Here is a 26,228-nt window from a genome sequence, read left to right as displayed (position 1 = left end):
TTGTATATTTTCATGGGTGCACTGCAAAAAGTCAGTGTTCCAAAACAAGAAAAAAAAAATACAAAAATGAGGGGTATTTTATTTGAACTAAGCAAAATTATCTGCCAATAGAACAAGAAAATTCAGCTTGTCAAGACTTTCCAAAACAAGTAAAATTAGCTAACCTCAATGAACCCAAAAATACCTTAAAGGCCTACTGAAATGTTTTTTTTTATTTAAACGGGAATAGCAGATCCATTCTATGTGTCATACTTGATCATTTCGCGATATTGCCATATTTTTGCTGAAAGGATTTAGTAGAGAAAATCGACGATAAAGTTCGCAGCTTTTGCTCGCTGATAAAAAAAAGCCTTGCCTGTAGCGGAAGTAGCGTGACGTCACAGGAGCTAGTATTCCTCACAATTCCCCGTTGTTTACAATGGAGCGAGAGAGATTCGGACCGAGAAAGTGACGATTACCCCATTAATTTGAGCGAGGATGAAAGATTCGTAGATGAGGAACGTTACAGTGAGGGACTTGAGAGGCAGTGATGGACGTATCTTTTTTCGCTCTGACCGTAACTTAGGTACAAGCTGGCTCATTGGATTCCACACTCTCCTTTTTCTATTGTGGATCACAGATTTGTATTTTAAACCACCTCGGATACTATATCCTCTTGAAAATGAGAGTCGAGCATGCGAAATGGACATTTAAAGTGACTTTTATCTCCAAGACAATACATCGGTGACACACTTAGCTACTGAGCTAACGTGATAGCATCGTTCTCAAATGAAGATAGAAACAAAATAAATAAACCCCTGACTGGAAGGATAGACAGAAGACCAACAAGACTATTAAACCATGTACATGTAACTACACGGTTAAAAATTCTCAGCCTGGTAAGGCTTAACAATGCTGTTGCTAACGACGCTAAGGCTAATTTAGCAACTTAGCAGCCGGACCTCACAGAACTATGATAAAACATTAGCGCTCCACCTACGCCAGCCAGCCCTCATCTTCCCATCAACAGCCGTGCTCACCTGCGTTCCAGCGATCGACGGCGCGACGAAGGACTTCATCCGTGGGTTTGGCGGCAAGCGGCGTCTTCTATCAGGGTAAGTAGTCCTTGTTGTAAGTATTGTACTTAGCCGCTTAGACACCGATCGATCCCACCTACAACTTTCTTCTTTGCAGCCTTCATTGTTCATTAAACAAATTGCAAAAGATTCACCAACACAGATGTCCAGAATACTGTGGAATTTTGTCGAAGAAAACAGAGCTTTGTGTATTGTGTCCAATAGGGCCCAAACACTTCCGTGCATTTTATGACGTCACGCGCATAAATCATATCCAAAGGAGATTTTCAACCGGAAGTGTGGCGGGAATTTTAAAATTGCACTTTATAAGTTAACCCGGCCGTATTGGCATGTGTTTCAATGTTAAGATTTCATCAGTGCAGTTTGAAATTTCCCGCAAAACTTCCAGTTGAAAACGTCTATGTATGATGACGTATGCGCGTGACATCGATGGTTGAAACGGAAGTATTCGGACCCCATTGTATCCAATACAAAAAGCTCGGTTTTCATCGCAAAATTCAACAGTATTCTGGACATCTGTGTTGGTGAATCTTTTGCAATTTGTTTAATGAACAATGGAGACTGCAAAGAAGAAAGTTGTAGGTGGGATCGGTGTATTAGCGGCTGGCTGCAGCAACACAACCAGGAGGACTTTGACTTGGATAGCAGACGCGCTATCCGATGCTAGCCGCCGACCGCATCGATGATCGGGTGAAGTCCTTCGTCGCTCCGTCGATCGCTGGAACGCAGGTGAGCACGGGTGTTGATGAGCAGATGAGGGCTGGCTGGCGTAGGTGGATAGCTAATGTTTTTAGCATAGCTCTGTGAGGTCCCGTAGCTAAGTTAGCTTCAATGGCGTCGTTAGCAACAGCATTGTTAAGCTTCGCCAGGCTGGAAAGCATTAACCGTGTAGTTACAGGTCCATGGTTTAATAGTATTGTTGATTTTCTGTCTATCCTTCCAGTCAGGGGTTTATTTCTTTTGTTTCTATCTGCAGTTAAGCCCGATGCTATCACATTAGCTCCGTAGCTAAAGTGCTTCGCCGATGTATTGTCGTGGAGATAAAAGTCACTGTGAATGTCTATTTCGCGTTCTCGACTCTCATTTTCAAGAGGATATAGTGTGGAATCCAATGAGCCAGCTTGTACCTAAGTTACGGTCAGAGCGAAAAAAGATGCGTCCTGCACTGCACTCTAGTACTTCACTCTCACTTTCCTCATCCACGAATCTTTCATCCTGGCTCAAATTAATGGGGTAATCGTCGCTTTTCAGTCCGAATCGCTCTCGCTGCTGGTGTAAACAATGGGGAAATGTGAGGAGCCTTTCAACCTGTGACGTCACGCTACTTCCGGTACAGGCAAGGCTTTTTTTTTTATCAGCAACCAGAAGTTGCGACCTTTATCGTCGTCGTTCTAAATCCTTTCAGCAAAAATATGGCAATATCGCGAAATGATCAAGTATGACACATAGAATGGATCTGCTATCCCCGTTTAAATAAAAACATTTCATTTCAGTAGGCCTTTAAAATAAGTATATTCTCACTAATAACAAGTGCACTTTTCTTGGTAGAAAAAAAAGAGACCTTTTTGCTCAATATGTAGAAAAATATTCTTAAATTAAGTAAATGCCAGTGCCATTATCTTGACATAATGATATGTGCTCGGCATCATGATTATTTTTTTTCATGCTTGAAGTAAGAAATGATTACTTTGAAAAAGCAGTTTTATTCTTGTGAGTGTTGATGACACAGCTTTGCAACAGTTGATGTTCTAGTTTCAAGCATGTTTTACTCAATATAGGTCATCAAATCTCAGCAACAAGCTGTAATATCTTACTGAGATCATTTAGGACCAAAACCCTTAAAACAAGTAAAACACTCTAACATAAAATCTGCTTAGTGAGAAGAATGATCTTATCAGTCAGAAAATAAGCAAATATCACCCTTATTTGAGATATTTAATCTTACTTATATGTCAGTTTCTGCAGCGTGGGGAAAAGAGTGGAGTGCACACATTATGACATGATATTTATTTTATTACAATGATCTATCTTAACTTGATCCTCCAGTTTATACATTTATACAGATTGAAATTGTTGACTTACACTAAAACTTGACCTTTTTTTTTTTTTTTAATAAACCATTTTATAAAACCATATTTTTTTTAGTCCGTGCTGCACAAGCTGGCTAAAATACATCAAGTACCACCTTCACTGGGGGGGAAAACTACCATTAGTTCATGTTAATACCATTTTTGTACAAGAGCATGTCATTAAACCATGGGTAAAAAAACCAACATACAGTATATACATTTGTTATTAATACCCTTACGTAGGTTGTTTTTTTGGTTTTTTTTAATATATATAAATACGCATTACTCTGAACTCAATATTGTTCTAATTTACCAGCAGATTGTAATGCCTAAGAAGCTATCAATGAAATATGATATATGACAGGCAGGCACACCACAGTGAACAAAAGCAGAGAATAACCCAGTTCTGGAACAAAAGCCTATGAAATAATACAGTTTTTCCCCTTACGCCCTTTCTTTTTGGATTTAGTCCGTTGGCCATAAGGAGGGGAGGACATGGCTGCCACAGTGCTAGGCGAGTCTTCAGTATAGTAGTGTCTAAGTGGCCTGGGCTGAGGTATAGGCTGACCCAGGAAGAAGCCCTCCTCCTCAGAATCCGAAGAAGAGGACGAGCAAGTAGAGCACCAGTCGTCATCCTCGCCGCACAGATCTAGGAACCTCCCCATGGCGGCGCCCTGAAGCCTGTAGTCTGACATGGTGCCAGCGGGACCACGGAAGGCCTCGTCTCGCCGATGCCCCCTATGGTCCGCTTTGTAGCCCCGTTCTTTAGGCAGAAGGTTGAGAGCGTTGTCAGAGCGAGACTTGCGGCTGCGACGCCTCCTGTGATGATGATGGCTGCGGCCCCCGGAGTGAACCTCCTGACCCTGCTCCTCAAAGTGGAACGCTCTCCGGCGAGTCCGTTCACTCATAGGAGGCTGCCGCACAGGGGGATCTCCGTAACGGTCTACCACGTCGTCTGAGAATTTCACCTGCTGCTGCCTCGATTGCGAGCGTGTCCTCCTCAGGGCAGGCAGGTGTGGCTTGGGTCTGTCGTCTGGAGGTTGCGCCGCTTCTTCTGCGACGTTTTCCTCCACTTCCTCCTCGTGCTCGGATGCCAGGCTCTTCAGGGAACTTGCACTCCTGTGTAACATGGAGGAGTTGAGTGTTCCCATGTTGCTGGTTTTCTCACAGTCCTCTGTCTCCAGGTCGTGGAAGCCTTGCATGGAGTACACCACAGGTCTGTCTTTGCTGTCGCCATCAACTGAGATGCCTAGCAAACGGAAATACATTTAGTTAGATGATGATAGTGGAAAGGTAAATCATGCCACCTCTCACCGGTAATGTTGGAGAGAGCCAGTGAGTCCATGGAATCTCGGACACTCTGATTGGTCTTCTTCAATTCGTCTGGGATGCACTCCAAAGAGCCACCGTACCACCGCGACTCAACTCCCATCCCTGCTCCAGCTCCGTGGTCTAGCTCCAACTCTTGGATCTTTCTGCTGCTAGCCGGACCCGGGTGACTACCGTAGGCGGAATCCCCGAGCCCGTCCTGGGACTGGGCCCAGTACATGTCGGCCTGGTACTTCTTGCTGGCCAGACTTGCCCTTCCTTCTCCACCGCTGCTACCGGCTTTGAAGGAGTCCTGTTTCAACCTCGCTTCTCTCTCCGCAACCCAAAAATCTGTGGGTCTGGAGTCATTGCTCTGTCTGAAGACTCCGTTTTCCCCAAATTTCAATAGTAGCTGAGTCATGTAGTCTTCATGCTCCGCCCACTCCTCCCCCTGATCTTCAGGTGCCTCTGTCTCCTCACCACGCCCTCTCCAGAAATGCTCGTCCGATAAGTTCAAATGGGCAAGCTTGTTGGTCATGGTGTCGTCAGGGTTTCCACTGAATCCAGGAACCTTGTAGTTGACCGCCGGAGAAAAGAGGAGCGACTGTCGGCACTGATCGGCCGATCGGCTGCTCTTACCCATGCGGACGCTGCGACGACACTCCCGGGAGCGCGCCGACTGGAAGGCTGAGTCGGAGGAATCCGAGGCATGCACGTCCTCCCCCAGACTGCAGGGTTTCGAGCAGTAGATGTGACCCTGGTGGGGCAGGAAGGGGCAGCCCATGAGGGAGCTTTTGCACTGGGCACAGCTAAAGCAGCTCTCAGTCGCGTGCCAGTGGAGGCCCTCGTAGGTCATCTGGGCGTTGTCAACACCTGGAAAACAGGGAACTCTTGAGACAGCCACAAAAGAAGACATCCTGCAGGTATTGTTGTGTAATGATCAAGTCTACAAGTTGTTTCTTTATTTGGAATTCACGTACTCAGCGCTTCATTTTATGTTACAGTCCCATTTCAAAATGTCCAAAGTTGATGCACCTTTGGCAGCAATTGCAGCCTCGAGTCTTTTTAAATACGATGCCACAAGCTTGGCACACCTATCTTTGGGCACTTTGGCTCATTCCTCTTTGCAACACCTATCCAGCTCCGGTTGGATGGGAAGTGTTGGTTTTCATCCAGGATGTCTCTGTATTTAGCATTCATATTTCTCTCTATCCTGACTAGTCTCCCTGTTACTGCTGCTAAAAAGCACCTCCAAATCATGATGCTGCCACCACAATGCTTCACTGTAGGGATGGTATTGGCCTGGTTTCCTCCAAACAGGATGCCTTGCATTCACGCCAAAGACTTCAATCTTTGTCTCATCAGACCAGAGAATTTAGTTCCTCATGGTCAGAGTATTTCAGGTGCATTTTGGCAAACTCGTCTGACCACTCTACCATACAAGCCTGATTGGTGGATTGTCCTTCTGGAAGGTTCTCCTCTCTCCACAGAGGATTGCTGTAGCTCTGACAGAGTGACCATGGGGTTCTTGGTCACCTCCCTGACTAGACTAAGATAAATGCAGGATTGTACAGAGACATCCTGGATGAAAACCAACGGTTCCCATCCAACCTGATTGAGCTAGAGAGAAGAATGGTTGAAAGTGCCCAAAGATAGGTGTGCCAAGCTTGTGGCATCGTACTCAAAAAGACTTGAGGCTGTAATTTCTGCCAAAGGACGCACTGTAAGCACACTCTCTGTTGGCACTCGCGTACTTGGAGAGGAACTTCAAGTCTTACCGATGTGTTCTCCACAAGCCTCACAGTACTCTGCATACAGAGACTCGAAGCAGCCACAACAGTAGGGCCTTCCGTCCTTCATGATGTAGCGCTGCCCCCCCAGGATGGTCTCGCACTCGTAGCAGGAGAAGTGCTTCATGTGCCAATGTCGCCCCTCAGCCTCCGTGCACTCGTCAGCGAATATAATCTGAAGGCAAAGAGATGCGGAGGTTTTTAATATTGTGTCTTCCAGAAACCCGTTAAAGCTCCCTATTGCACCCCCCCCCCAAAACCCTTTTCTTTGTACCTCGTCGCAGGCGGCGCACCGAGGTTTGAGGAGCTCGGCGTGGTGCCTTCCGCAGTGGATCTTGCCGTTGTGGTAGAAGTAGATCAAATCCACCAGCAGTTGGCTACACGTGGAGCAGGCAAAGCACGCCGGGTGCCAGCACATTCCAGGGCTCGACCTGGACGCTAACACCGCCATTTCACCGCCGTTGATGCTCTCGCCGCACTGCGGACACAATGACACGGGCGATTAGGACGTCCTGAAATGTTTCGACTGTCATTGGTCACAGCTGACATCTCGGGTATTCTAAATGTTCCAAGGGAAGCAACATCAAGGCTGTTTTGACAAGTTTTATGAGCCCCTCTTGGTCGGCCATTGTAAAATATTGAGGGGAACACTGTACTGAGCCACTCAGCGGAGAAAACTTTGGCTCGGGTCTTAAAAATGACTCATCTCGCTATTTCAGCAGTACTATGTTTGGCAAGTACCAGTGGAGACTAGAAGTTGATGGTTGACAGAGTAATACTGTGTGTGTAGAGTAGAAAACAACCTACTTCCAGTAATAAAATGCAATTGTTGACTTATGGCAGATTCTTCCACCCAGGGCCACGTCAATAGGAAGATGGAAGGATGTCGGGGGGCCACAATAATACTTAAGTTCAATAAACATGTGGTTCAAGATATGTTCAGCTAATAAATACATCTGAGCTACGTAGTGAAGTTGACAAATTGTTTGTTCTTCATATCATCGTTATTCTGCCAACTAAATCTAAATCTTGTTTTTATTGTTCTGGCAACTAAATCTTGTGTTGTTTTTTGTATTGTTGTTCTGGCAACTAAATCTAGTCCCTGCAATGTTTTTCGTATTGTCGTTCTGCAACTTAATCTAAATCTTGCTTTGTTTTTCCTATTTTTATTGTTTTGGCAACTAAATCTTGTGTTGTTTTTTTGTATTGTTGTTCTGGCAACTAAATCTAATTCTTGCATTATTCTGAGAACTAAGTCTCAAGTATTTCATTGTTTTTTGTATTATTGTTATTCTAGCAACTGAATCTAAATATTGCATCGTTCTTCGTATTATTGTTCTGGGAACTAAATATAAATCTTGCTTTGTTTTCGTATTATTATTCTGGCAACTAAATCTAAATCTTGCATTATTCCTCGCATTGTTGTTCTGAGAACTAAATCTAAATCCTGCATGGTTCTTCGTATTATCATTTTGGCAACTAAATCTAAATTTTGCATTGTTCTTCATATTATTTTTCTGGCAACTGAATCTGAATATTGCATTGTTCGTCATATTGTTCTGGCAACTAAATCTAAATCTTGCATTGTTCTTCATATTATTGTTCAGGTAACTAAATCTAAATCTCGCATTGTTCTTCGTAGTATGGTTCTGACATCTACATCTAATTATTGCATTGTTCTGAGAACTAAATCACAAGTATTTCATTGTTTTTTGTATTATTTTTATTCTAGCAACTGAATCTAAATATTGCATTGTTCTTCGTATTGTTCTGGGAACTAAATTTAAATCTTGCTTTGTTTTCGTATTATTATTCTGGCAACTAAATCAAAATCTTGCATTGTTCCTCGCATTGTTGTTCTGAGAACTAAATCTAAATCCTGCATTGTTCTTCGTATTATTATTTTGGCAACTACATCTAAATCTTGCATTGTTCTTCATATTATTTTTCTGGCAACTAAATCTGAATCTTGCTTTGTTCGTCATATTGTTCTGGCAACTAAATCTAAATCTTGCATTGTTCTTCATATTATTGTTTTAGTAACTAAATCTAAATCCTGCATTGTTCTCCGTATTATAATTTTGGCAAATAAATCTAAATTTTGCATCGTTCTTCATATTATTTTTCTGGCAACTAAATCTGAATATTGCATTGTTCGTCATATTGTTCTGGCAACTAAATCTAAATCTTGCATTGTTCTTCATATTATTGTTCTGGTAACTAAATCTAAATCTTGCATTGTTCTTCGTAGTATGGTTCTGGCAACTAAATCTAATTCTTGCATTGTTCTGAGAACTAAATCTCAAGTATTTCGTTGTTTTTTGTATTATTGTTATTCTAGCAATTGATTCTAAATGTTGCATTGTTCTTCGTATTATTGTTATGGGAACTAAATTTAAATCTTGCTTTGTTTTCGTATCATTATTCTGGCAACTAAATCTAAATCTTGCATTGTTCTGAGAACTAAATCTAAATCCTGCATTGTTCTTCGTATTATTATTTTGGCAACTAAATCTGAATCTTGCATTGTTCGTCATATTGTTCTGGCAACTAAATCTAAATCTTGCATTGTTCTTCATATTATTGTTCTGGCAACTAAATATAAATATTGCATTGTTCTTCATATTATTGTTCTGGAAACTAAATCTAAATCTTGCTTTGTTTTTATGGGACTGCTGCAGCCCATATTATTATTGCTCATACTTCAAACTTTATTATTATTCTAAGTTTTTCTCTCCTAAACTCTTACGTCCACTACGAGACGAACTGACCAGCAACCCCCCACATATGTTATACTGTCTCGTTCGCGCCCATTGCGGAAATCTAAATTGGGAACATTTTGTGTTACCATGGCAACGTTATTCACGAAAAACAAAAAAATGGGCCTATTGAATAGGTACGGCGCTTTGGTCTATTACGAGACGAACCGGCCTATGAACCTCCACATATGTTATACCGTCGGAAAGGTGTACTTTCCAGCTATAAATGTATGTTAAATTGGCAACATTTCAGGTGATGAAGGACATACCTGCTCACAAATGTAGTGCATGCGATTGCGGGGCAACATTTTGGGCGTGCCCCTCCCCAGGGCCTCCTTTTTCCTCTGGATGCTGAACATAAGTAGCTCCTTGGTCTCTTCCTCACCAAGGGACTGGCAATAACGGACCTGTGGATGAAGAAGATCATTCTGAGGTCTAACATCGCTGCATGGCAATGACACGGAGGTGGATTGTAAGGTTGTAAATTTAGGCTGCAGAGAGGCCAACAAAGGGAACTCTTGACCCCGGCTTGCCCTTCCTTCTCCCCCTAATACATCTCCACCCCACTGGCCCCGATTGAGAACCTGATTTTTTTACAACAAGCCCCCTTGATGTCTCCCAAGGACTTAACAAGAGGCAAAGCAGACGTTTACGCAAACAAGGGCCTCTGTTTGGAGTGAAATGGAGAAGACGGGCAACAAAAGGGAAAGAGCCGGCCGAGTGGGAGCGCGGTGGTGGCATCGCATAAAGCCCCTTTCACTCGCCGTCCCTCGTCCCCCTGCCGAGCGGTCCTTGTAAAAACCCACGGCCATGACAGGAATCCAGCACCAGGGGCAGGGCGGCTCCCAGCAAACATCATCCAGTCAAAAGTCCCATTGTGCCCACGCTGCATGTCTACAACAATCCCTCCGTGGGCTGCGGACGACCGTCAGAACCGGGCCTTGTTTTTTGTGTCTTTTTCTCAAGGCTGAAGCTTAGAGGTGACAGAGCTTTCGCCGCTGCTGCTCCCAAGCTCTGGAACGACCTACCTCTTAGTGTTAGACAAGCCTCCTCTCTTCCTGTTTTTAAATCTCTTTTAAAAACATACTTTTACTCCATGGCTTTTAACACTGAGTGATATCCATCCTGCAATGGCGCTCCATAATACACCTGCTGTGAACCTGTTTTTATGTTTTTATGTTTTATTTATTTTATTTATTTATTTTTTATCGTGTTCTGTTTGTGTTGTGTTGTGTTTGCTCGGTTCTCGTATTATCTTTTAACCTGCCCATTGTACAGCACTTTGGCTACCCTGTGGTACATTTTAAATGTGCTTTATAAATAAAGTTGATTTGATTTGATTTTTTAAATTATTAATCAATCCAACAAAATAATACACAATAATACCATAATAATACAATTCCAAAACCAAACCAGCAACATTCAGAATAGAAATCAACAGAGCAATTGAGAGGACAAACAAACACGACACAAAACAATCCAAAAGTAGTCAAACATCCATCCATCCATCTTCTTCCGCTTATCCGAGGTCGGGTCGCGGGGGCAGCAGCCTAAGCAGGGAAGCCCAGACTTCCCTCTCCACAGCCACTTCGTCCAGCTCTTCCCGGGGGATCCCGAGGCGTTCCCAGGCCAGCCAGGAGACATAGTCTTCCCAACGTGTCCTGGGTCTTCCTCGTGGCCTCTTACCGGTCGGACGTGCCCTAAACACCTCCCTAGGGAGGCGTTCGGGTGGCATCCTGACCAGATGCCCGAACCACCTCATCTGGCTCCTCTCCATGTGGAGGAGCAGCGGCTTTACTTTGATCTCCACCCGGATGACAGAGCTTCTCACCCTATCTCTAAGGGAGAGACCCGCCACCCGGCGGAGGAAACTCATTTGGGCCGCTTGTACCCGTGATCTTGTCCTTGCGGTCATAACCCAAAGCTCATGACCATAGGTGAGGATGGAAATGTAGATCGACCGGTAAATTGAGAGCTTTGCCTTCCAGCTCAGCTCCTTCTTCACCACAACGGATCGATACAGCGTCCGCATTACTGAAGACGCCGCACCGTCGATCTCACCATCCACTCTTCCCTCACTCGTGAACAAGACCCCGAGGTACTTGAACTCCTCCACTTGGGGCAGGGTCTCCTCCCCAACCCGGAGATGGCACTCCACCCTTTTCCGGGCGAGAACCATGGACTCGGACTTGGAGGTGCTGATTCTCCTCCCAGTCGCTTCACACTCGGCTGTGAACCGATCCAGTGAGAGCTGAAGATCCTGGCCAGATGAAACCATCAGGACCACATCATCTGCAAAAAGCAGAGACCTAATCCTGCAGCCACCAAACCGGATCCCCTCAACGCCTTGACTGCGCCTACAAATTCTGTCCATAAAAGTTATGAATCGGTTTGACAAAGTAGTCACACAAATTGAATAATAACATTCATTCATTTTTCATTCATCTCCCTCATGGATGTGCATTTTTGACCAATAGACAATTAAACTTTAGCAACCAAACACATATTTACACACCATTGCTTGAGAAGGAATAGGATGAAGAAAATCTTATATTTCCTGCCCCTTTCAACATAATAAGTAGTCTTACTTCATGGATAGCCCGGATTCACAAGCATACAAACCAAACAAATACATCCAAATATAATGAAAACAAACAAAAAACACACACACAAAAAAACAACAAGTGCAAAACTTCATGAAGTACAAACCGAACCAAAAAACTTATTATACGCCTCTCGGGATGATACAAAACAAATACAAAACCAGACAAAAAATTAGTAAAATAATTAGAGATGTCTGATAATATCGGACTGCCGATATTGTCGTCCAATAAATGCTTTAAAATTTAATATCGGAAATTATCGGTATCGGTTTCAAAAAGTAAAATGTATGACTTTTTAAAACGCCGCTGTGTACACGGACGTAGGGAGAAGTACAGAGTGCCAATAAACCTTAAAGGCACTGCCTTTGTGTGCCGGCCCAATCACATAACATCTACGGCTTTTCACACACACAAGTGAATGCAAGGCATACTTGGTCAACAGCCATACAGGTCACAGTGAGGGTGGCCGTATAAACGACTTTAACTTTAATGGACCCCGACTTAAACAAGTTGAAAAACTTATTCGGGTGTTACCATTTAGTGGTCAATTGTACGGAATATGTACTTCACTGTGCAACCTACTAATAAAAGTATCAATCAATCAATCAATCAATCAAAACACTGTTACAAATATGCGCCACACTGTGAACCCACACCAAACCAGAATGACAAACACATTTCGGGAGAACATCGGCACCGTAACACAACATAAACACAACAGAACAAATACCCAGAACCCCTTGCAGCACTAACTCTTCCGGGATGCTACAATATACACCCCCCGCTACCCCCTACCTCAACCCCGCCCACCTCAACCTCCTCATGCTCTCTCAGGGAGAGCATGTCCCAAATTCCAAGCTGCTGTTTTGAGGCGCGTTAAAAAAAAATAATGCACTTTGTGACTTCAAAAATAAAAAATGGCAGTGCCATGTTGGCATTTTTTTTCCATAACTTGAGTTGATTTATTTTGGAAAACCTTGTTACATTGTTTAATGCATCCAGCGGGGCATCACGATTTAATTTACAATTTACAAGTTAATTCCACGACTGTATATATCGGTATCGTTTGATATAGGGCGGGGTTAAGGGGGGAGGAGTATATTTATAGCTAGAATTCACTGAAATGAAAGTATTTCTTATATATATATATATATATATATATATATATATATATATATATATATATATATATATATATATATATATATATATATATATATATATATATTTTTAATATATATATATATGTATGTATATATATATATATATATATATATATATATATATATATATATATATATATATATATATATATATATATATATATATATATATATATACTACCGTTAAAAAGTTTGGGGTCACCCAAACAATTTTGTGGAATAGCCTTCATTTCTAAGAACAAGAATAGACTGTCGAGTTTCAGATGAAAGTTCTCTTTTTCTGGCCATTTTGAGCGTTTATTGACCCCACGAATGTGATGCTCCAGAAACTCAATCTGCTCAAAGGAAGGTCAGTTTTGTAGCTTCTGTAACGAGCTAAACTGTTTTCAGATGTGTGAACATGATTGCACAAGGGTTTTCTAATCATCAATTTGCCTTCTGAGCCAATGAGCAAACACATTGTACCATTAGAACACTGGAGTGATAGTTGCTGGAAATGGGCCTCTATACACCTATGTAGATATTGCACCAAAAACCAGACATTTGCAGCTAGAATAGTCATTTACCACATTAGCAATGTATAGAGTGTATTTCTTTAAAGTTAAGACTAGTTTAAAGTTATCTTCATTGAAAAGTACAGTGCTTTTCCTTCAAAAATAAGGACATTTCAATGTGACCCCAAACTTTTGAACAGTAGTGGTATATATATATATATATATATATATATATATAGTGCAGTACACAGTAATGAAAACACAGTTGTTCTACTAACTGTACTGTACTTGCTGCTTACTTAAAAAAAACAAAACATTTACCTTTCACTTTTTGAGTAGCCTTTGTTCTGCCATTTGAGTACTGGCGAGCGATCTCTGAATCCGGGAACATATCCCTCACGGATTTGTTGAAAACATTCGCAAATGAGAATGGGATGTTGCTTGCAAGGTGGCCCATAATACTGCGTTGCCGCCGCCTTGTGCTTCTCTGACCGTTCATGAGTGACCATATCAGGGGTCACCAACCTTTTTGAAACCAAGAGCTACTTCTTGGGTACTGATTAATGCGAAGGGCTACCAGTTTGATACACACTTAAATAAATTGCCAGAAATAGCCAATTTGCTCAATTTACCTTTAACTCTATGTTATTATTAATAATTAATGATATTCACACTTAATTGAACGGTTTAAAAGAGAAGAAAACACGAAAAAAATGACAATTAAATTTTGAAACATAGTTTATCTTCAATTTCGACTCTTTAAAATTCAAAATTCAACCGAAAAAAAGAAGGGAAAAACTAGCTAATTTGAATCTTTTTGAAAAAATTAAAAAAATAATTTATGGAACATCATTAGTAATTTTTCCTGATTAAGATTAATTTTAGAATTTTGATGACATGTTTTAAATAGGTTAAAATCCAATCTACACTTTGTTAGAATATATAACAAATTGGACCAAGCTATATTTCTAACAAAGACAAATCATTATTTCTTCTAGATTTTCCAGAACAAAATTTTTAAAAGAAATTCAAAAGACTTTGAAATAAGATTTAAATTTGATTCTACAGATTTTCTAAATTTGCCAGAATAATTTTTTTGAATTTTAATCATAATAAGTTTGAAGAAATATTTCACAAATATTCTTCGTCGAAAAAACAGAAGCTAAAATGAAGAATTAAATTAAAATTTATTTATTATTCTTTACAATAAAAAAAATAAATTTACTTGAACATTGATTTAAATTGTCAGGAAAGAAGAGGTAGGAATTTAAAAGGTAAAAAGGTATATATGTGTTTAAAACTCCTAAAATCATTTTTAAGGTTGTATTTTTTCTCTAAAATTGTCTTTCTGAAAGTTATAAAAAGCAAAGTAAAAAAATTAATGAATTTATTTAAACAAGTGAAGACCAAGTCTTTAAAATATTTTCTTGGATTTTCAAATTCTATTTGAGTTTTGTCTCTCTTAGAACTAAAAATGTCAAGCAAAGCGAGACCAGCTTGCTAGTAAATAAATAAAATTTAAAAAATAGAGGCAGCTCTTCTGGTAAGTGCTGCTATTTGAGCTATTTTTAGAACAGGCCAGCGGGCTACTCATCTGGTCCTTACGGGCTACCTGGTGCCCGCGGGCACCGCGTTGGTGACCCCTGGACTACATCCATTCGGCCACCGTGTTATGGGTTATAGATAAAGCTATGGATAACGGAGACATATATATTAGTCTCCTTTTCAGGTGAGAGAGGACGCTAAAGGCACGCCCCCAATATTGTTGTCCGGGTGGAAATCGGGAGAAATTCGGGAGAATGGTTGCCCCGGGAGATTTTCGGGAGGGGCACTGAAATTCGGGAGTCTCCCGGAAAATTCGGGAGGGTTGGCAAGTATGACTGTTACTTCTCCTTATGTCTGTGTACACAGCTGCGTTTTAAAAAGTCATAAATGTTACTTTTTGAAACCGATACCGATAATTTCCGATATTACATTTTAAAGCATTTATCGGCCGATTATATCGGCAGTCCGATATTATCGGCCATCTCTAATTCATACATAACTTGCTATCTACTTCATCAATTTTAAACAGCTGAGAAAATGTCAAATACAATCTATTTAAGATCTTAAATTGACTCAGCCTATCTTTAATGCTTCCAAAGGGCTTATTGGCATTTTTCCCAAATATCATTCGATATTTGAACAAGAACCGGGCCTTGTTTTTGGAAACTGTGCTCGGCCTTACCTCGTTGTCGTGCGGTGGCAGCTGATAGAGGAGCTGCTTGATGCGGAACTTCTCACCCGGACTGTTGACGTATGGAATCTTCTCCTCGGGCAGGCAGGAGAAGTACAACTGGACCTGAGGAAATTAGACTTAGACTTACTTTTTATTGTCATTCAAATTTGAACTTTACAGTACAGATAAGAACGGAATTTTGTTGCATTAGCTCATGGTAGTGCAGGACAAAAAAGCAATAAGGTGCAGATATAAATAAGTAGATTACTGTACAGATAAATATATTGCACTTTTGCATTTGCATCCAGGTTTATGGATGTATGTTATATTGTCTTTATATTCCAGCCAGTTCATCCATTTTGGGGGGAATTGAGGGGATAATTATGATGCGTTCAAGAGTCTTACGGCCTGAGGGAAGAAGCTGTTACAGAACCTGGAGGTTCTGCTACGGAGGCTGCAGAACCTCTTTCTAGAGTACAGCAGTGAAAACAGTCCTTGGTGGGGGTGGGAGGAGTCACTACAGATTTTCTGAGCCCCGGTCAGGCAGCGGCTTTTTGCGATTTCCTAGATAGGAGGAAGAGGAGTCCTGATGATCTTTTCCGCTGTCCTCACCACTCTGCAGAAACTTCCAGTCTGAGGCACTGCAGGCTGCAGTCCAGACAGAGATGCAGTTGGTCAGTGCCTCTGTAGAATGTGGTGAGAATAGATGGAGGGAGCTGTGCTCTTTTCATCCAATGCAAAAAGTGCATGCGCTGCTGAGCTCTTTTTACAAGAGCTCCGGTGTGTACACTGCAAAACGTCAGTGTTCAAAAAAAAGAAAAAAAAATACAAAAATGAGGGGTATTTTACTGAACTAAGCAAAATTATCTGCCAATAGAACAAGAACATTTGGCTTGTCGAGACTTTCCAAAATAAGTCAAATTAGCTAACCTCAATGAACCCAAAAATACCTTAAAATAAGTATATTCTCACTAATATCAAGTGCACTTTTCTTGGTAGAAAAGAAGTAAGTAAGAAGTAGATGCTAGTGCCATTATCTTGACATAATGATATGCGCTCGGCATTACATTTCTTGAAACCAGCAAACTTATACTAAAAACGAGTTTATTTTTCTTAATGGAAAGGCAACAAGGCAACATCTTGTTACTCTCGGGGTCTCCTAGCTTCTCAGGCAAATCATATTGTCGAAAAATGCATTTTCCCATCCATAACATGACATCATCGCGCCAAGTGCGTGCTCTTTCAGTCAATTAGTGCGCGAGGATTATATACGTATATATACATATATATATATATATATATATATACACATATACAGCCCGGCCCCCAGCCAAATTTTTCTTTATTGTAATTTTGAAGAATTTATCTGAATGTGCATGAACTATTTTTGTTCAAAAAAGTTAGAAATGTCACATGTGAAATTTTTAAATATTAACTGTCAGTTTACTGTACTGTGCCAACTGTACTACTATATGAGTACGTATTTTCTGTTGTTTAATTGAATATAAAACAGCAAAGTCCATTTGGCTGTCATCTGTTTTAATTATGAGACACAATTGTGTCAAAGTCATGATTTTTTTAAATAAGAAATTATTACATTAAAAAAGTAGTTTTGTACTTGAGTGGTGATGACACAGCTTTGTAACAGTTGATATTCTAGTTTCAAGCATGTTTTACTCAATATAGGTCATCAAATCTCAGCAACAAGCTGTAATATCTTACTGAGATCATTTAGGACCAAAACACTTAAAACAAGTAAAACACTCTAACATAAAATCTGCTTAGTGAGAAGAATTATCTTATCAGACAGAAAATAAGCAAATATCACCCTTATTTGAGATATTTAATCTTACTTAGATTTCAGTTTTTGCTGTGTTGGGACCAGGTCATATTGTCAGTTACCTGCGTCCCCAGGAAGTTGGTGCTGCTTACCATTTCCACTGCTGTGCCATCGATGAAGAGTGGAAATGATGGCATCGGTAATACAGTTAGTGCAAAAAATTTGCTTTATTCCAAGTTACTGACAGCGGAGGAGCGGGTTCTTCATAAATCGTCACTTAAAAAGTCCAAACGGGTCAACAGGTCAAATGAGTTTTTACAATCATAAGCTTGTCTCTATAGGGACAGGACAAAGCGGCCGGTCTTTGGTGGCACTTTGACCTTTTTTCGGGGGCCGACCACTCGGAGAGTAAACTTTATGAGGGATGGGCCATTACGGCCCGCCAGATAAAGAGGTGGGACGTGCTGGTCTTCTGTGTCGGGGGACTTCCTGCAGCTAAAGAAGGGGAGCGACAGCAATTTAGCCTGACAATCAAGCCCATCACCACCACCCCGTCATAAATTATGCACATTTTGATGCTGCTATTACCCCTCATCCCGCTCCACGGGGGCTCAGCTATGTGTTTCTTTCCCAGAATGACGGGTGCAGTAAAGACATTACAGTTGACCCAAAGAAAAAAAGCCCTGTATTATTTATTGGGCTCCTCCATCCCCTTGTTGGCGTCCATGTGTGTGGTTCAACACAGAGATAGAGGAACCGGGGAGAGCCGGGTTTAGGAAACATGCCACATTACTCCGGCTGCCCTGCGGGCTCGACTTAACAGCCCTGCTTGTGTTTGTGGAGGAAAAGGCTTGTTAAAAAGTCGGCCCCCCAATTCCCGATCCTGCGAGCAGCAGGATGCTGGACCCACCGAGTCCTCCAAAACAGATCTCTGATAATCACAAGCAGACTCGACCAGACTGCAGTTTGTGAAGAAAACCCTCACATCCTGTCTGCACTGCAAAAAGTCAGTGTTTACTTGAACTAAGCAAAATTATCTGCCAATAGAACAAGAAAATTTGGCTTGTCAAGACTTTCCAAAACAAGTAAAATTAGCTAACCTCAATGAACCCAAAAATAGCTTAAAATAAGTATATTCTCACTAACTGTACTACTATATGAGTACGTATTTTCTATTGTTTCATTGGAAATAAAACAGCAAAGTCCATTTGGCTGTCATCTGTTTGAATTATGAGACACAATTGTGTCAGTCATGATTTTTTTTTTTCATGCTGGAAATAAGAAATTATTACTTTAAAAAAGCAGTTTTATACTTGTGAGTGTTGATGACACAGCTTTGCAACAGTTGATGTTCTAGTTTCAAGCATGTTTTACTCAATATAGGTCATCAAATCTCAGCAACAAGCTGTAATATCTTACTAAAATCATTTAGGACCAAAACCCTTAAAACAAGTAAAACACTCTAACATAAAATCTGCTTAGTGAGAAGAATTATCTTATCAGACAGAAAATAAGCAAATATCACCCTTATTTGAGATATTTAATCTTACTTAGATTTCAGTTTTTGCAGTGTGGGCGCGCAAGTTCTGGGATGCTCAAAATGTCCATAACACACCCAGCCGAGTCCCATGGGGAGGGGGGGGGGGGGGGGTAAAAGTTGGAAAAGTCGGCAAAAGTCCCAAAAATGTTAAAAATTCCTACCCAGGTTCGAGTCCCACAAGTCCCGCCGCCGGCCGGGATTCCCAAAATGTCCAAAACACGCCGAGCAAAGACCCACGGGAAGGCGGGGAGAAAAGTGAGAAAAGTCGGTAAAATGTTCAAAAATCACACCCGGGTTCGAGTGCCAAAAGTCTTAAAACTTGTGGCACTCCATGTGGGACTCGAACCTGGGTAGGTATTTTGAACATTTTTGGGACTTTTGCCGACTTATCCAACTTTTATCCCCCCTCCCCATGGGACTCGGCTGGGTGTGTTATGGACATTTTGGGCATCCTGGGACTTGCGCGGCCGGCGGCGGGACTTGTGGGACTCGAACCTGGGTAGGTATTTTGAACATTTTCGGGGACTTTTGACGACTTTTCTCACTTTTCTCCCCCCTCCCCATGGGACTTTGCTGGGTGAGTTTTGGACATTTGTTTGCATCCTGGGACTTGTGCGGCCGGCGGTGGGACTCGTGGGACTTTTGGACAAAATTGGGACTTTTGACCATTTTGGCCGCCTTTTCCCCTCTTCTTCCCTGCCTTCCTGTGCACCATTGCTGGGTGTGTTTTGGACAATTGGACAAAAATAGTTTCAAGCACGTTTTACTCAATATAGGTCATAACATCTCAGCAACAAGCTGTAATATCTTACTGAGATCATTTAGGACCAAAACCCTTAAAACAAGTAAAACACTCTAACATAAAATCTTGTGTATGGCCGCGCAAGTTCCGGGATGCCCAAAATGTCCATAACACACCCAGCCGAGTCCCACGGGGAGGGGGGCGGGATAAAAGTTGGAAAAGTCGGCAAAAGTCGAGTCCTACAAGTCCCGCGGCCGGCCGGGATGCCCAAAATGTCCAAAACGCGCCGAGCAAAGTCCCACAGGAAGGCGGGGAGAAAAGTGAGAAAAGTCTGTAAAATGTTAAAAAATCACACCCGGGTTCGAGTGCCACAATCTTAAGACTTGTGGCACTCCATGTGGGACTTGAACCTGGGTAGGTATTTTGAACATTTTCGGGGACTTTTGACGACTTTTCTCACTTTTCTCCCCCCTCCCCGTGGGACTCGGCTGGGTGTGTTATGGACATTTTGGGCATCCTGGGACTTGCGCGGCCGGCGGCGGGACTTGTGGGACTCGAACCTGGGTAGGTATTTTGAAGATTTTTGGGACTTTTTAGTTTAGACAAAATTGGGACTTTTGACCATTTTGGCCGCCTTTTCCCCTCTTCTTCCCCGCCTTCCTGTGCACCATTGCTGGGTGTGTTTTGGACAATTGGACAAAAATAGTTTCAAGCATGTTTTACTTAATATAGGTCATAACATCTCAGCAACAAGCTGTAATATCTTACTGAGATCATTTAGGACCAAAACCCTTAAAACAAGTAAAATACTCTAACATAAAATCTGCTTAGTGAGAAGAATTATCTTATCAGACAGAAAATAAGCAAATATCACCCTTATTTGAGGTATTTAATCTTACTTAGATTTCAGTTTTTGCAGTGTGTAAACGCAGTCTAAGTTTGGCTTTCAGCTGATTGAGCTTTTCTGAATTGTGTTGTTCTGATCTTCCGTGAGGGCTCGCTTCATTTCTCTGCGACCTCAACTGGCCGAGCATCATTTATCTGGGCCGAGTCAGGAATGAGAATGAGGTCATTGCTGTTTTTATTCTCCATGGAGAGGATATTCAGCGTATGTAGGGAAGGATCATTTGCTTACACAATTCGCAAGAATGGCGCTCAACTGAGTGTAGGCTAAGAAAAATGTTGACCATAATTTGAACTGAATATGAATATTTATGGAAGTCTGGCATGAGAACACCTCAACCAGAACAACGACCCACCTCATTGACCATTGGTTGTGTCGTCAATTAATTACAGAACATCCGGAAAGTATTCACACAGGTTCACTGTTTGTGTTACAGTCTTATTCCACAATGGAATAAATTCATTTTTGTCCACACAATACCCCATAATGACAATGTGAAACTTTTTTTTAAATGTATTTACACATTTATAAAAAATAAAACACAAAAATAATCACATGTACATAAGTATTCACTTTGTTGATGCACCTTTGGCAGCAATTACAGCCTCAAGTCTTTTTTTGAATACGATGCCACAAGTTTGGCACACCTATCTTTGGGCACTTTCTCTCTTTCCTCTTTGCAGCGCCCTTCAAGCTCCATCAGGTTGGATGGGAAGTGGAGGTTTTCACCCGGCATGTCTCTGTACATTGCTGCATTCGTCTTAGTCTAGTCAGGGAGGTGACCGAGACCATGGTCACTCTGTCAGAGCTACAGGATTCTTCTGTGGAGGGAGGAGAACCTCTCTCCACAAGTTGTATGGTAGAGTGGCCAGACGGAAGCCATTTCTTAGTAAAAAAGTTTGCCATAGACCATGAGAAACTACATTCTCTGGTCTGATGAGACAAAGATTGAAGTCTTTGGCGTGAATACCAGATGTCATGTTTGGAGGAAACCAGGCCGTTACCATCCCTACTGTGAAACATTGGTGGTGGCAGCATCATGGTGTGAGGGTGCTTTTCGGCGACAAAAACTGGGAGACTAGTCAGGATAGAGAGAAAGATAAATGCAGGATTGTACAGAGACATCCTGGATGAAAACCAACCCTTCCCATCCAACCTGATGGAGCTTGGGAGGTGTTGCAAAGAGGAACGAGTGAAAGTGCCCAAAGATAGGTGTGCCAAGCTTGTGGCATCGAATTCAAAAAGACTCGAGGCTGTAATTGCAGCCAAAGGTGCATCAACAAATAATTGAGCACTGCAAAAAGTCAGTGTCTAAAAAAAAAAAAAAAAAAATTAGGGGCATTTTACTTGAACTAAGCAAAATGATCTGCCAATAGAACAAGAACATTTGGCTTGTCGAGACTTTCCAAAATAAGTAAAATTAGCTAACCTCAATGAACCCCAAAATACCTTAAAATAAGTATATTCTCACTAATAACAAGTGCACTTTTCCTGGTAGAAAAAACAAATATGAGACCTTTTTGCTCAATATGTTGAAAAATATACTTAAATGAAGTAAATGCTAGTGCCGTTATCTTGACATAATGATATGCGCTCGGCATTACATTTCTTGAAACCAGCAAACTTATACAAAAAAAAAAAAATAAATATATATATATATATATATATATATATATATATATATATATATATATATATATATATTTACAGCCCGGCCCACGGGCAATTTTTTTTTAATTGTAATTTTGAAGAATTTATCTGAATGTGTATGAACTACTTCTGTTCAAAATTGTTTGAAATGGCAAATGTTTAAATATTAACTGTCAGTTTACTGTACTGTGCCAACTGTACTACTATATGAGTACATGTTTTCTATTGTTTCATTGAAAATAAAACAGTAAAGTCCATTTGGCTGTCATCTGTTAAATTATGAGACACAATTGTGTCAAGGTCATGATTTTTTATTTCCTGCTTGAAATAAAAAATTATTACTTTAAAAAAGCAGTTTTATACTTGTGAGTGTTGATGACACAGCTTTGCAACAGTTGATATTCTACAAACCCTGTTTCTATATGAGTTGGGAAATTGTGTTAGATGTAAATATAAACGGAATACAATGATTTGCAAATCCTTTTCAACCCATATTCAGTTGAATGCACTACAAAGACAACATATTTGATGTTCAAACTCATAAACTTAATTTTTTTTTTGCAAATAATAATTAACTTAGAATTTCATGGCTGCATTACGTGCCAAAGTAGTTGGGAAAGGGCATGTTCACCACTGTGTTACATGGCCTTTCCTTTTAACAACACTCAGTAAACGTTTGGGAACTGAGGAGACACATTTTTTAAGCTTCTCAGGAGGAATTCTTTCCGATTCTTGCTTGATGTACAGCTTAAGTTGTTCAACAGTCCGGGGGTCTCTGTTGTGGTATTTTAGGCTTCATAATGCGCCACACATTTTCCATGGGAGACAGGTCTGGACTACAGACAGGCCAGTCTAGTACCTGCACTCTTTTACTATGAAGCCACATTGATGTAACACGTGGCTTGGCATTGTCTTGCTGAAATAAGCAGGGGCGTCCATGGTAACGTTGCTTGGATGGCAACATATGTTGCTCCAAAACCTGTATGTACCTTTCAGCATTAATGGCGCCTTCACAGATGTGTAAGTTACCCATGTCCTGGGCACTAATACACCCCCATACCATCACAGATGCTGGCTTTTCAACTTTGCGCCTATAACAATCCGGATGGCTCTTTTCCTCTTTGAAATGTGGACTCGTCAGACCACAGAACACTTTTCCACTTTGTATCAGTCCATCTTAGATGAGCTCAGGCCCAGCGAAGCCGACGGCGTTTCTGGGTGTTGTTGATAAACGGTTTTCGTCTTGCATAGGAGAGTTTTAACTTGCACTTACAGATGTAGCGACCAACTGTAGTTACTGACAGTGGGTTTCTGAAGTGTTCCTGAGTCCATGTGGTGATATCCTTTACACACTGATGTCGCTTGTTTATGCAGTACAGCCTGAGGGATCGAAGGTCACGGGCTTAGCTGCTTACGTGCAGTTATTTCTCCAGATTCTCTGGACCCTTTGATGATATTACGGACCGTAGATGGTGAAATCTCTAAATTCCTTGCAATAGCTGGTTGAGAAAGGTTTTTCTTAAACTGTTCAACAATTTGCTCACGCATTTGTTGACAAAGTGGTGACCCTCGCCCCATCCTTGTTTGTGAATGACTGAGCATTTCATGGAATCTACTTTTATACCCAATCATGGCACCCACCTGTTCCCAATTTGCCTGTTCACCTGTGGGATGTTCCAAATAAGTGTTTGATGAGCATTCCTCAACTTTATCAGATTTATTGCCACCTTTCCCAACTTCTTTGGCACGTGTTGCTGGCATCAAATTCTAAAGTTAATGATTATTTGCCAAAAAAATTTTTTTTATCAGTTTGAACATCAAATATGTTGTCTTTGTAGCATATTCAACTGAATATGGGTTGAAAATTATTTGCAAATCATTGTATTCCTTTTATATTTACATCTAACACAATGGAAACGGGGTTTGTAGTTTCAAGCATGTTTTACTCAACATAGATCATCAAATCTCAGCAACAAGCTGTAATATCTTACTGAGATCATTTAGGACCAAAACCCTTAAAACAAGTAAAACACTCTAACGTAAAATCTGCTTAGTGAGAAGAATGATCTTATCAGACAAAAAATAAGCAAATATCACCCTTATTTGAGATATTTAATCTTACTAAGATTTCAGTTTTTGCAGTGTGCATGCTTATGTACATGTGATTTTGTAGTTTTTTTTATTTTTAATACATTTGCAAATTAAAAAAAACAAAATGTTTCACATTGTCATTATGGGGTATTGTGTGTAGAATTTTGAGGACCAAAATAAATGTATTCCATTTTGGAATAAGGCTGTGTGACATACCAATGTGGGGAAAGTGAATACCGTACATGAGTGTAAATGTCAAGGGGTCATTCTTAGACAACCCTCAAATAGCCCTAAAACCCAAGGCCTCATTTCCATGATCGGCAAAGTTGGTTGCAGCATCTTTGTTCACCTGCTCAGGGCGAAGACCGGGCGGTACCCAGGCGTACTCCTCCAGCGCGCAGCCCGAGTCGTCGTCCGAGGTGGAACTGCGTTGGAAGCCGGACGTCAGTTTGCTGACTTTCTGCTCCATGATCAAATCTCTCTGGCGCGCCCCTCCGCCCTGATAGCCCGCCGCCGCCACCACTGTTGCACCCGCCAGGCTCATCAGACTCTGCTTCTCACTAGACAGAGGAGAGAGGGAGGGGAAGAGGTGATGATAATGACATTTGTATCCGGCCTTCAAAACTCTGTGAAGTCACTCACAAAGAACACAAACTGCTGAGAGCCTAACGGAGTGGTCGGCAACCCAACATGTTAAAAGAGCCATATTGGACCAAAAATACAAAAAACAAATCTGTCTGAAGCCGCTAAAAGTTAAAAGCCTTATGTAAGTGTTATAATGAAGACAACACATGATGTAAGTGTCTCAGAGGGTTAGATAACTCCTGGAAATTATACTGCTAAAGGTATAGATGTGTGTCCAAGTTAAAGGAAACGACAGGCCGTCTTCTTCTAATGGATTTATTACAATCTTTGCAAGCTGGGTAACGTTTGCTGTGGTCTGGAACAACATGGCGCACAATCAGAAATGTTGCCAATATTACAGACATGCAAATATAAATTAAATACACAGAGGACGTAAGTAAAGGAAATTAACAGAACCATACTTGCCAACCCTCCCGATTTTGCCGGGAGACTCCCGAATTTCAGTGCCCCTCCCGAAAATCTCCCGGGGCAACCATTCTCCAAATTTTCCACCCGGACAACAATATTGGGGGCGTGCCTTTAGCGTCCTCTCTCACCTGAAAAGGAGACTATTATATATGTCTCCGTTATCCATAGGTTTATCCATAACACATAAAGTAGGCAGGCACGGAGCTATTTCTCAGCGTGTGTTTATTCCAGCCGGCACGTTAATACACTGACACACAGCATCCGGATTCCCATCATGCATTGCTTCAAAACTACGGCAAGTAGTAATGTCCAAAAACATAACAGAGACGAAGCAGAAGAACGAAGAGGAGACATGGCGACGACGAGTAAGAAGAAGAAGTACGCTTGCAAGTTCCAAAATGATTGGAAAAAATAATTTCAGTTCATCCAGGACAGCTGGAAGGGGAAGGGTATATATATATATATATATATATATATATATATATATATATATATATATATATATATATATATATATACACTACCGTTCAAAAGTTTGGGGTCACCCAAACAATTTTGTGGAATAGCCTTCATTTCTAAGAACAAGAATAGACTGTCGAGTTTCAGATGAAAGTTCTCTTTTTCTGGCCATTTTGAGCGTTTAATTGACCCCACAAATGTGATGCTCCAGAAACTCCATCTGCTCAAAGGAAGGTCAGTTTTGTAGCTTCTGTAACGAGCTAAACTGTTTTCAGATGTGTGAACATGATTGCACAAGTGTTTTCTAATCATCAATTAGCCTTCTGAGCCAATGAGCAAACACATTGTACCATTAGAACACTGGAGTGATAGTTGCTGGAAATGGGCCTCTAAACACCTATGTAGATATTGCACCAAAAACCAGACATTTGCAGCTAGAATAGTCATTTACCACATTAGCGATGTATAGAGTGTATTTCTTTAAAGTTAAGACTAGTTTAAAGTTATCTTCATTGAAAAGTACAGTGCT

The 26,228-nt window shown here is 41.1% G+C and overlaps 1 protein-coding gene across 3 annotated transcripts in view; it reads right to left on the bottom strand.

Moving 5' to 3' along the window:
* Positions 1-2,987: 2,987 nt before the first annotated feature.
* prickle1a (prickle homolog 1a) overlaps positions 2,988-26,228 on the bottom strand; it is a 119,667-nt gene continuing 96,426 nt past the window's right edge. For all 3 annotated transcript variants that reach the window (XM_062035386.1, XM_062035387.1, XM_062035385.1), the window contains exons 2-8: positions 24,537-24,747; positions 15,490-15,603; positions 9,272-9,409; positions 6,518-6,721; positions 6,232-6,418; positions 4,460-5,326; positions 2,988-4,394 (exon numbers count right to left, since the gene is read on the bottom strand). In XM_062035386.1, the coding sequence (XP_061891370.1) occupies positions 3,565-4,394; positions 4,460-5,326; positions 6,232-6,418; positions 6,518-6,721; positions 9,272-9,409; positions 15,490-15,603; positions 24,537-24,731 (2,535 nt within the window). In that variant the 5' untranslated portion in view covers positions 24,732-24,747 and the 3' untranslated portion in view covers positions 2,988-3,564. The remainder of the gene's footprint in view (positions 4,395-4,459; positions 5,327-6,231; positions 6,419-6,517; positions 6,722-9,271; positions 9,410-15,489; positions 15,604-24,536; positions 24,748-26,228) is intronic.

Source organism: Entelurus aequoreus, linkage group LG24 (assembly GCF_033978785.1).
Source record: "Entelurus aequoreus isolate RoL-2023_Sb linkage group LG24, RoL_Eaeq_v1.1, whole genome shotgun sequence".
Taxonomy (NCBI): Eukaryota; Metazoa; Chordata; class Actinopteri; order Syngnathiformes; family Syngnathidae; genus Entelurus; species Entelurus aequoreus.
Note: the sequence above shows the minus strand (reverse complement) of the source record. Positions and strands in the feature narration are given on the sequence as shown.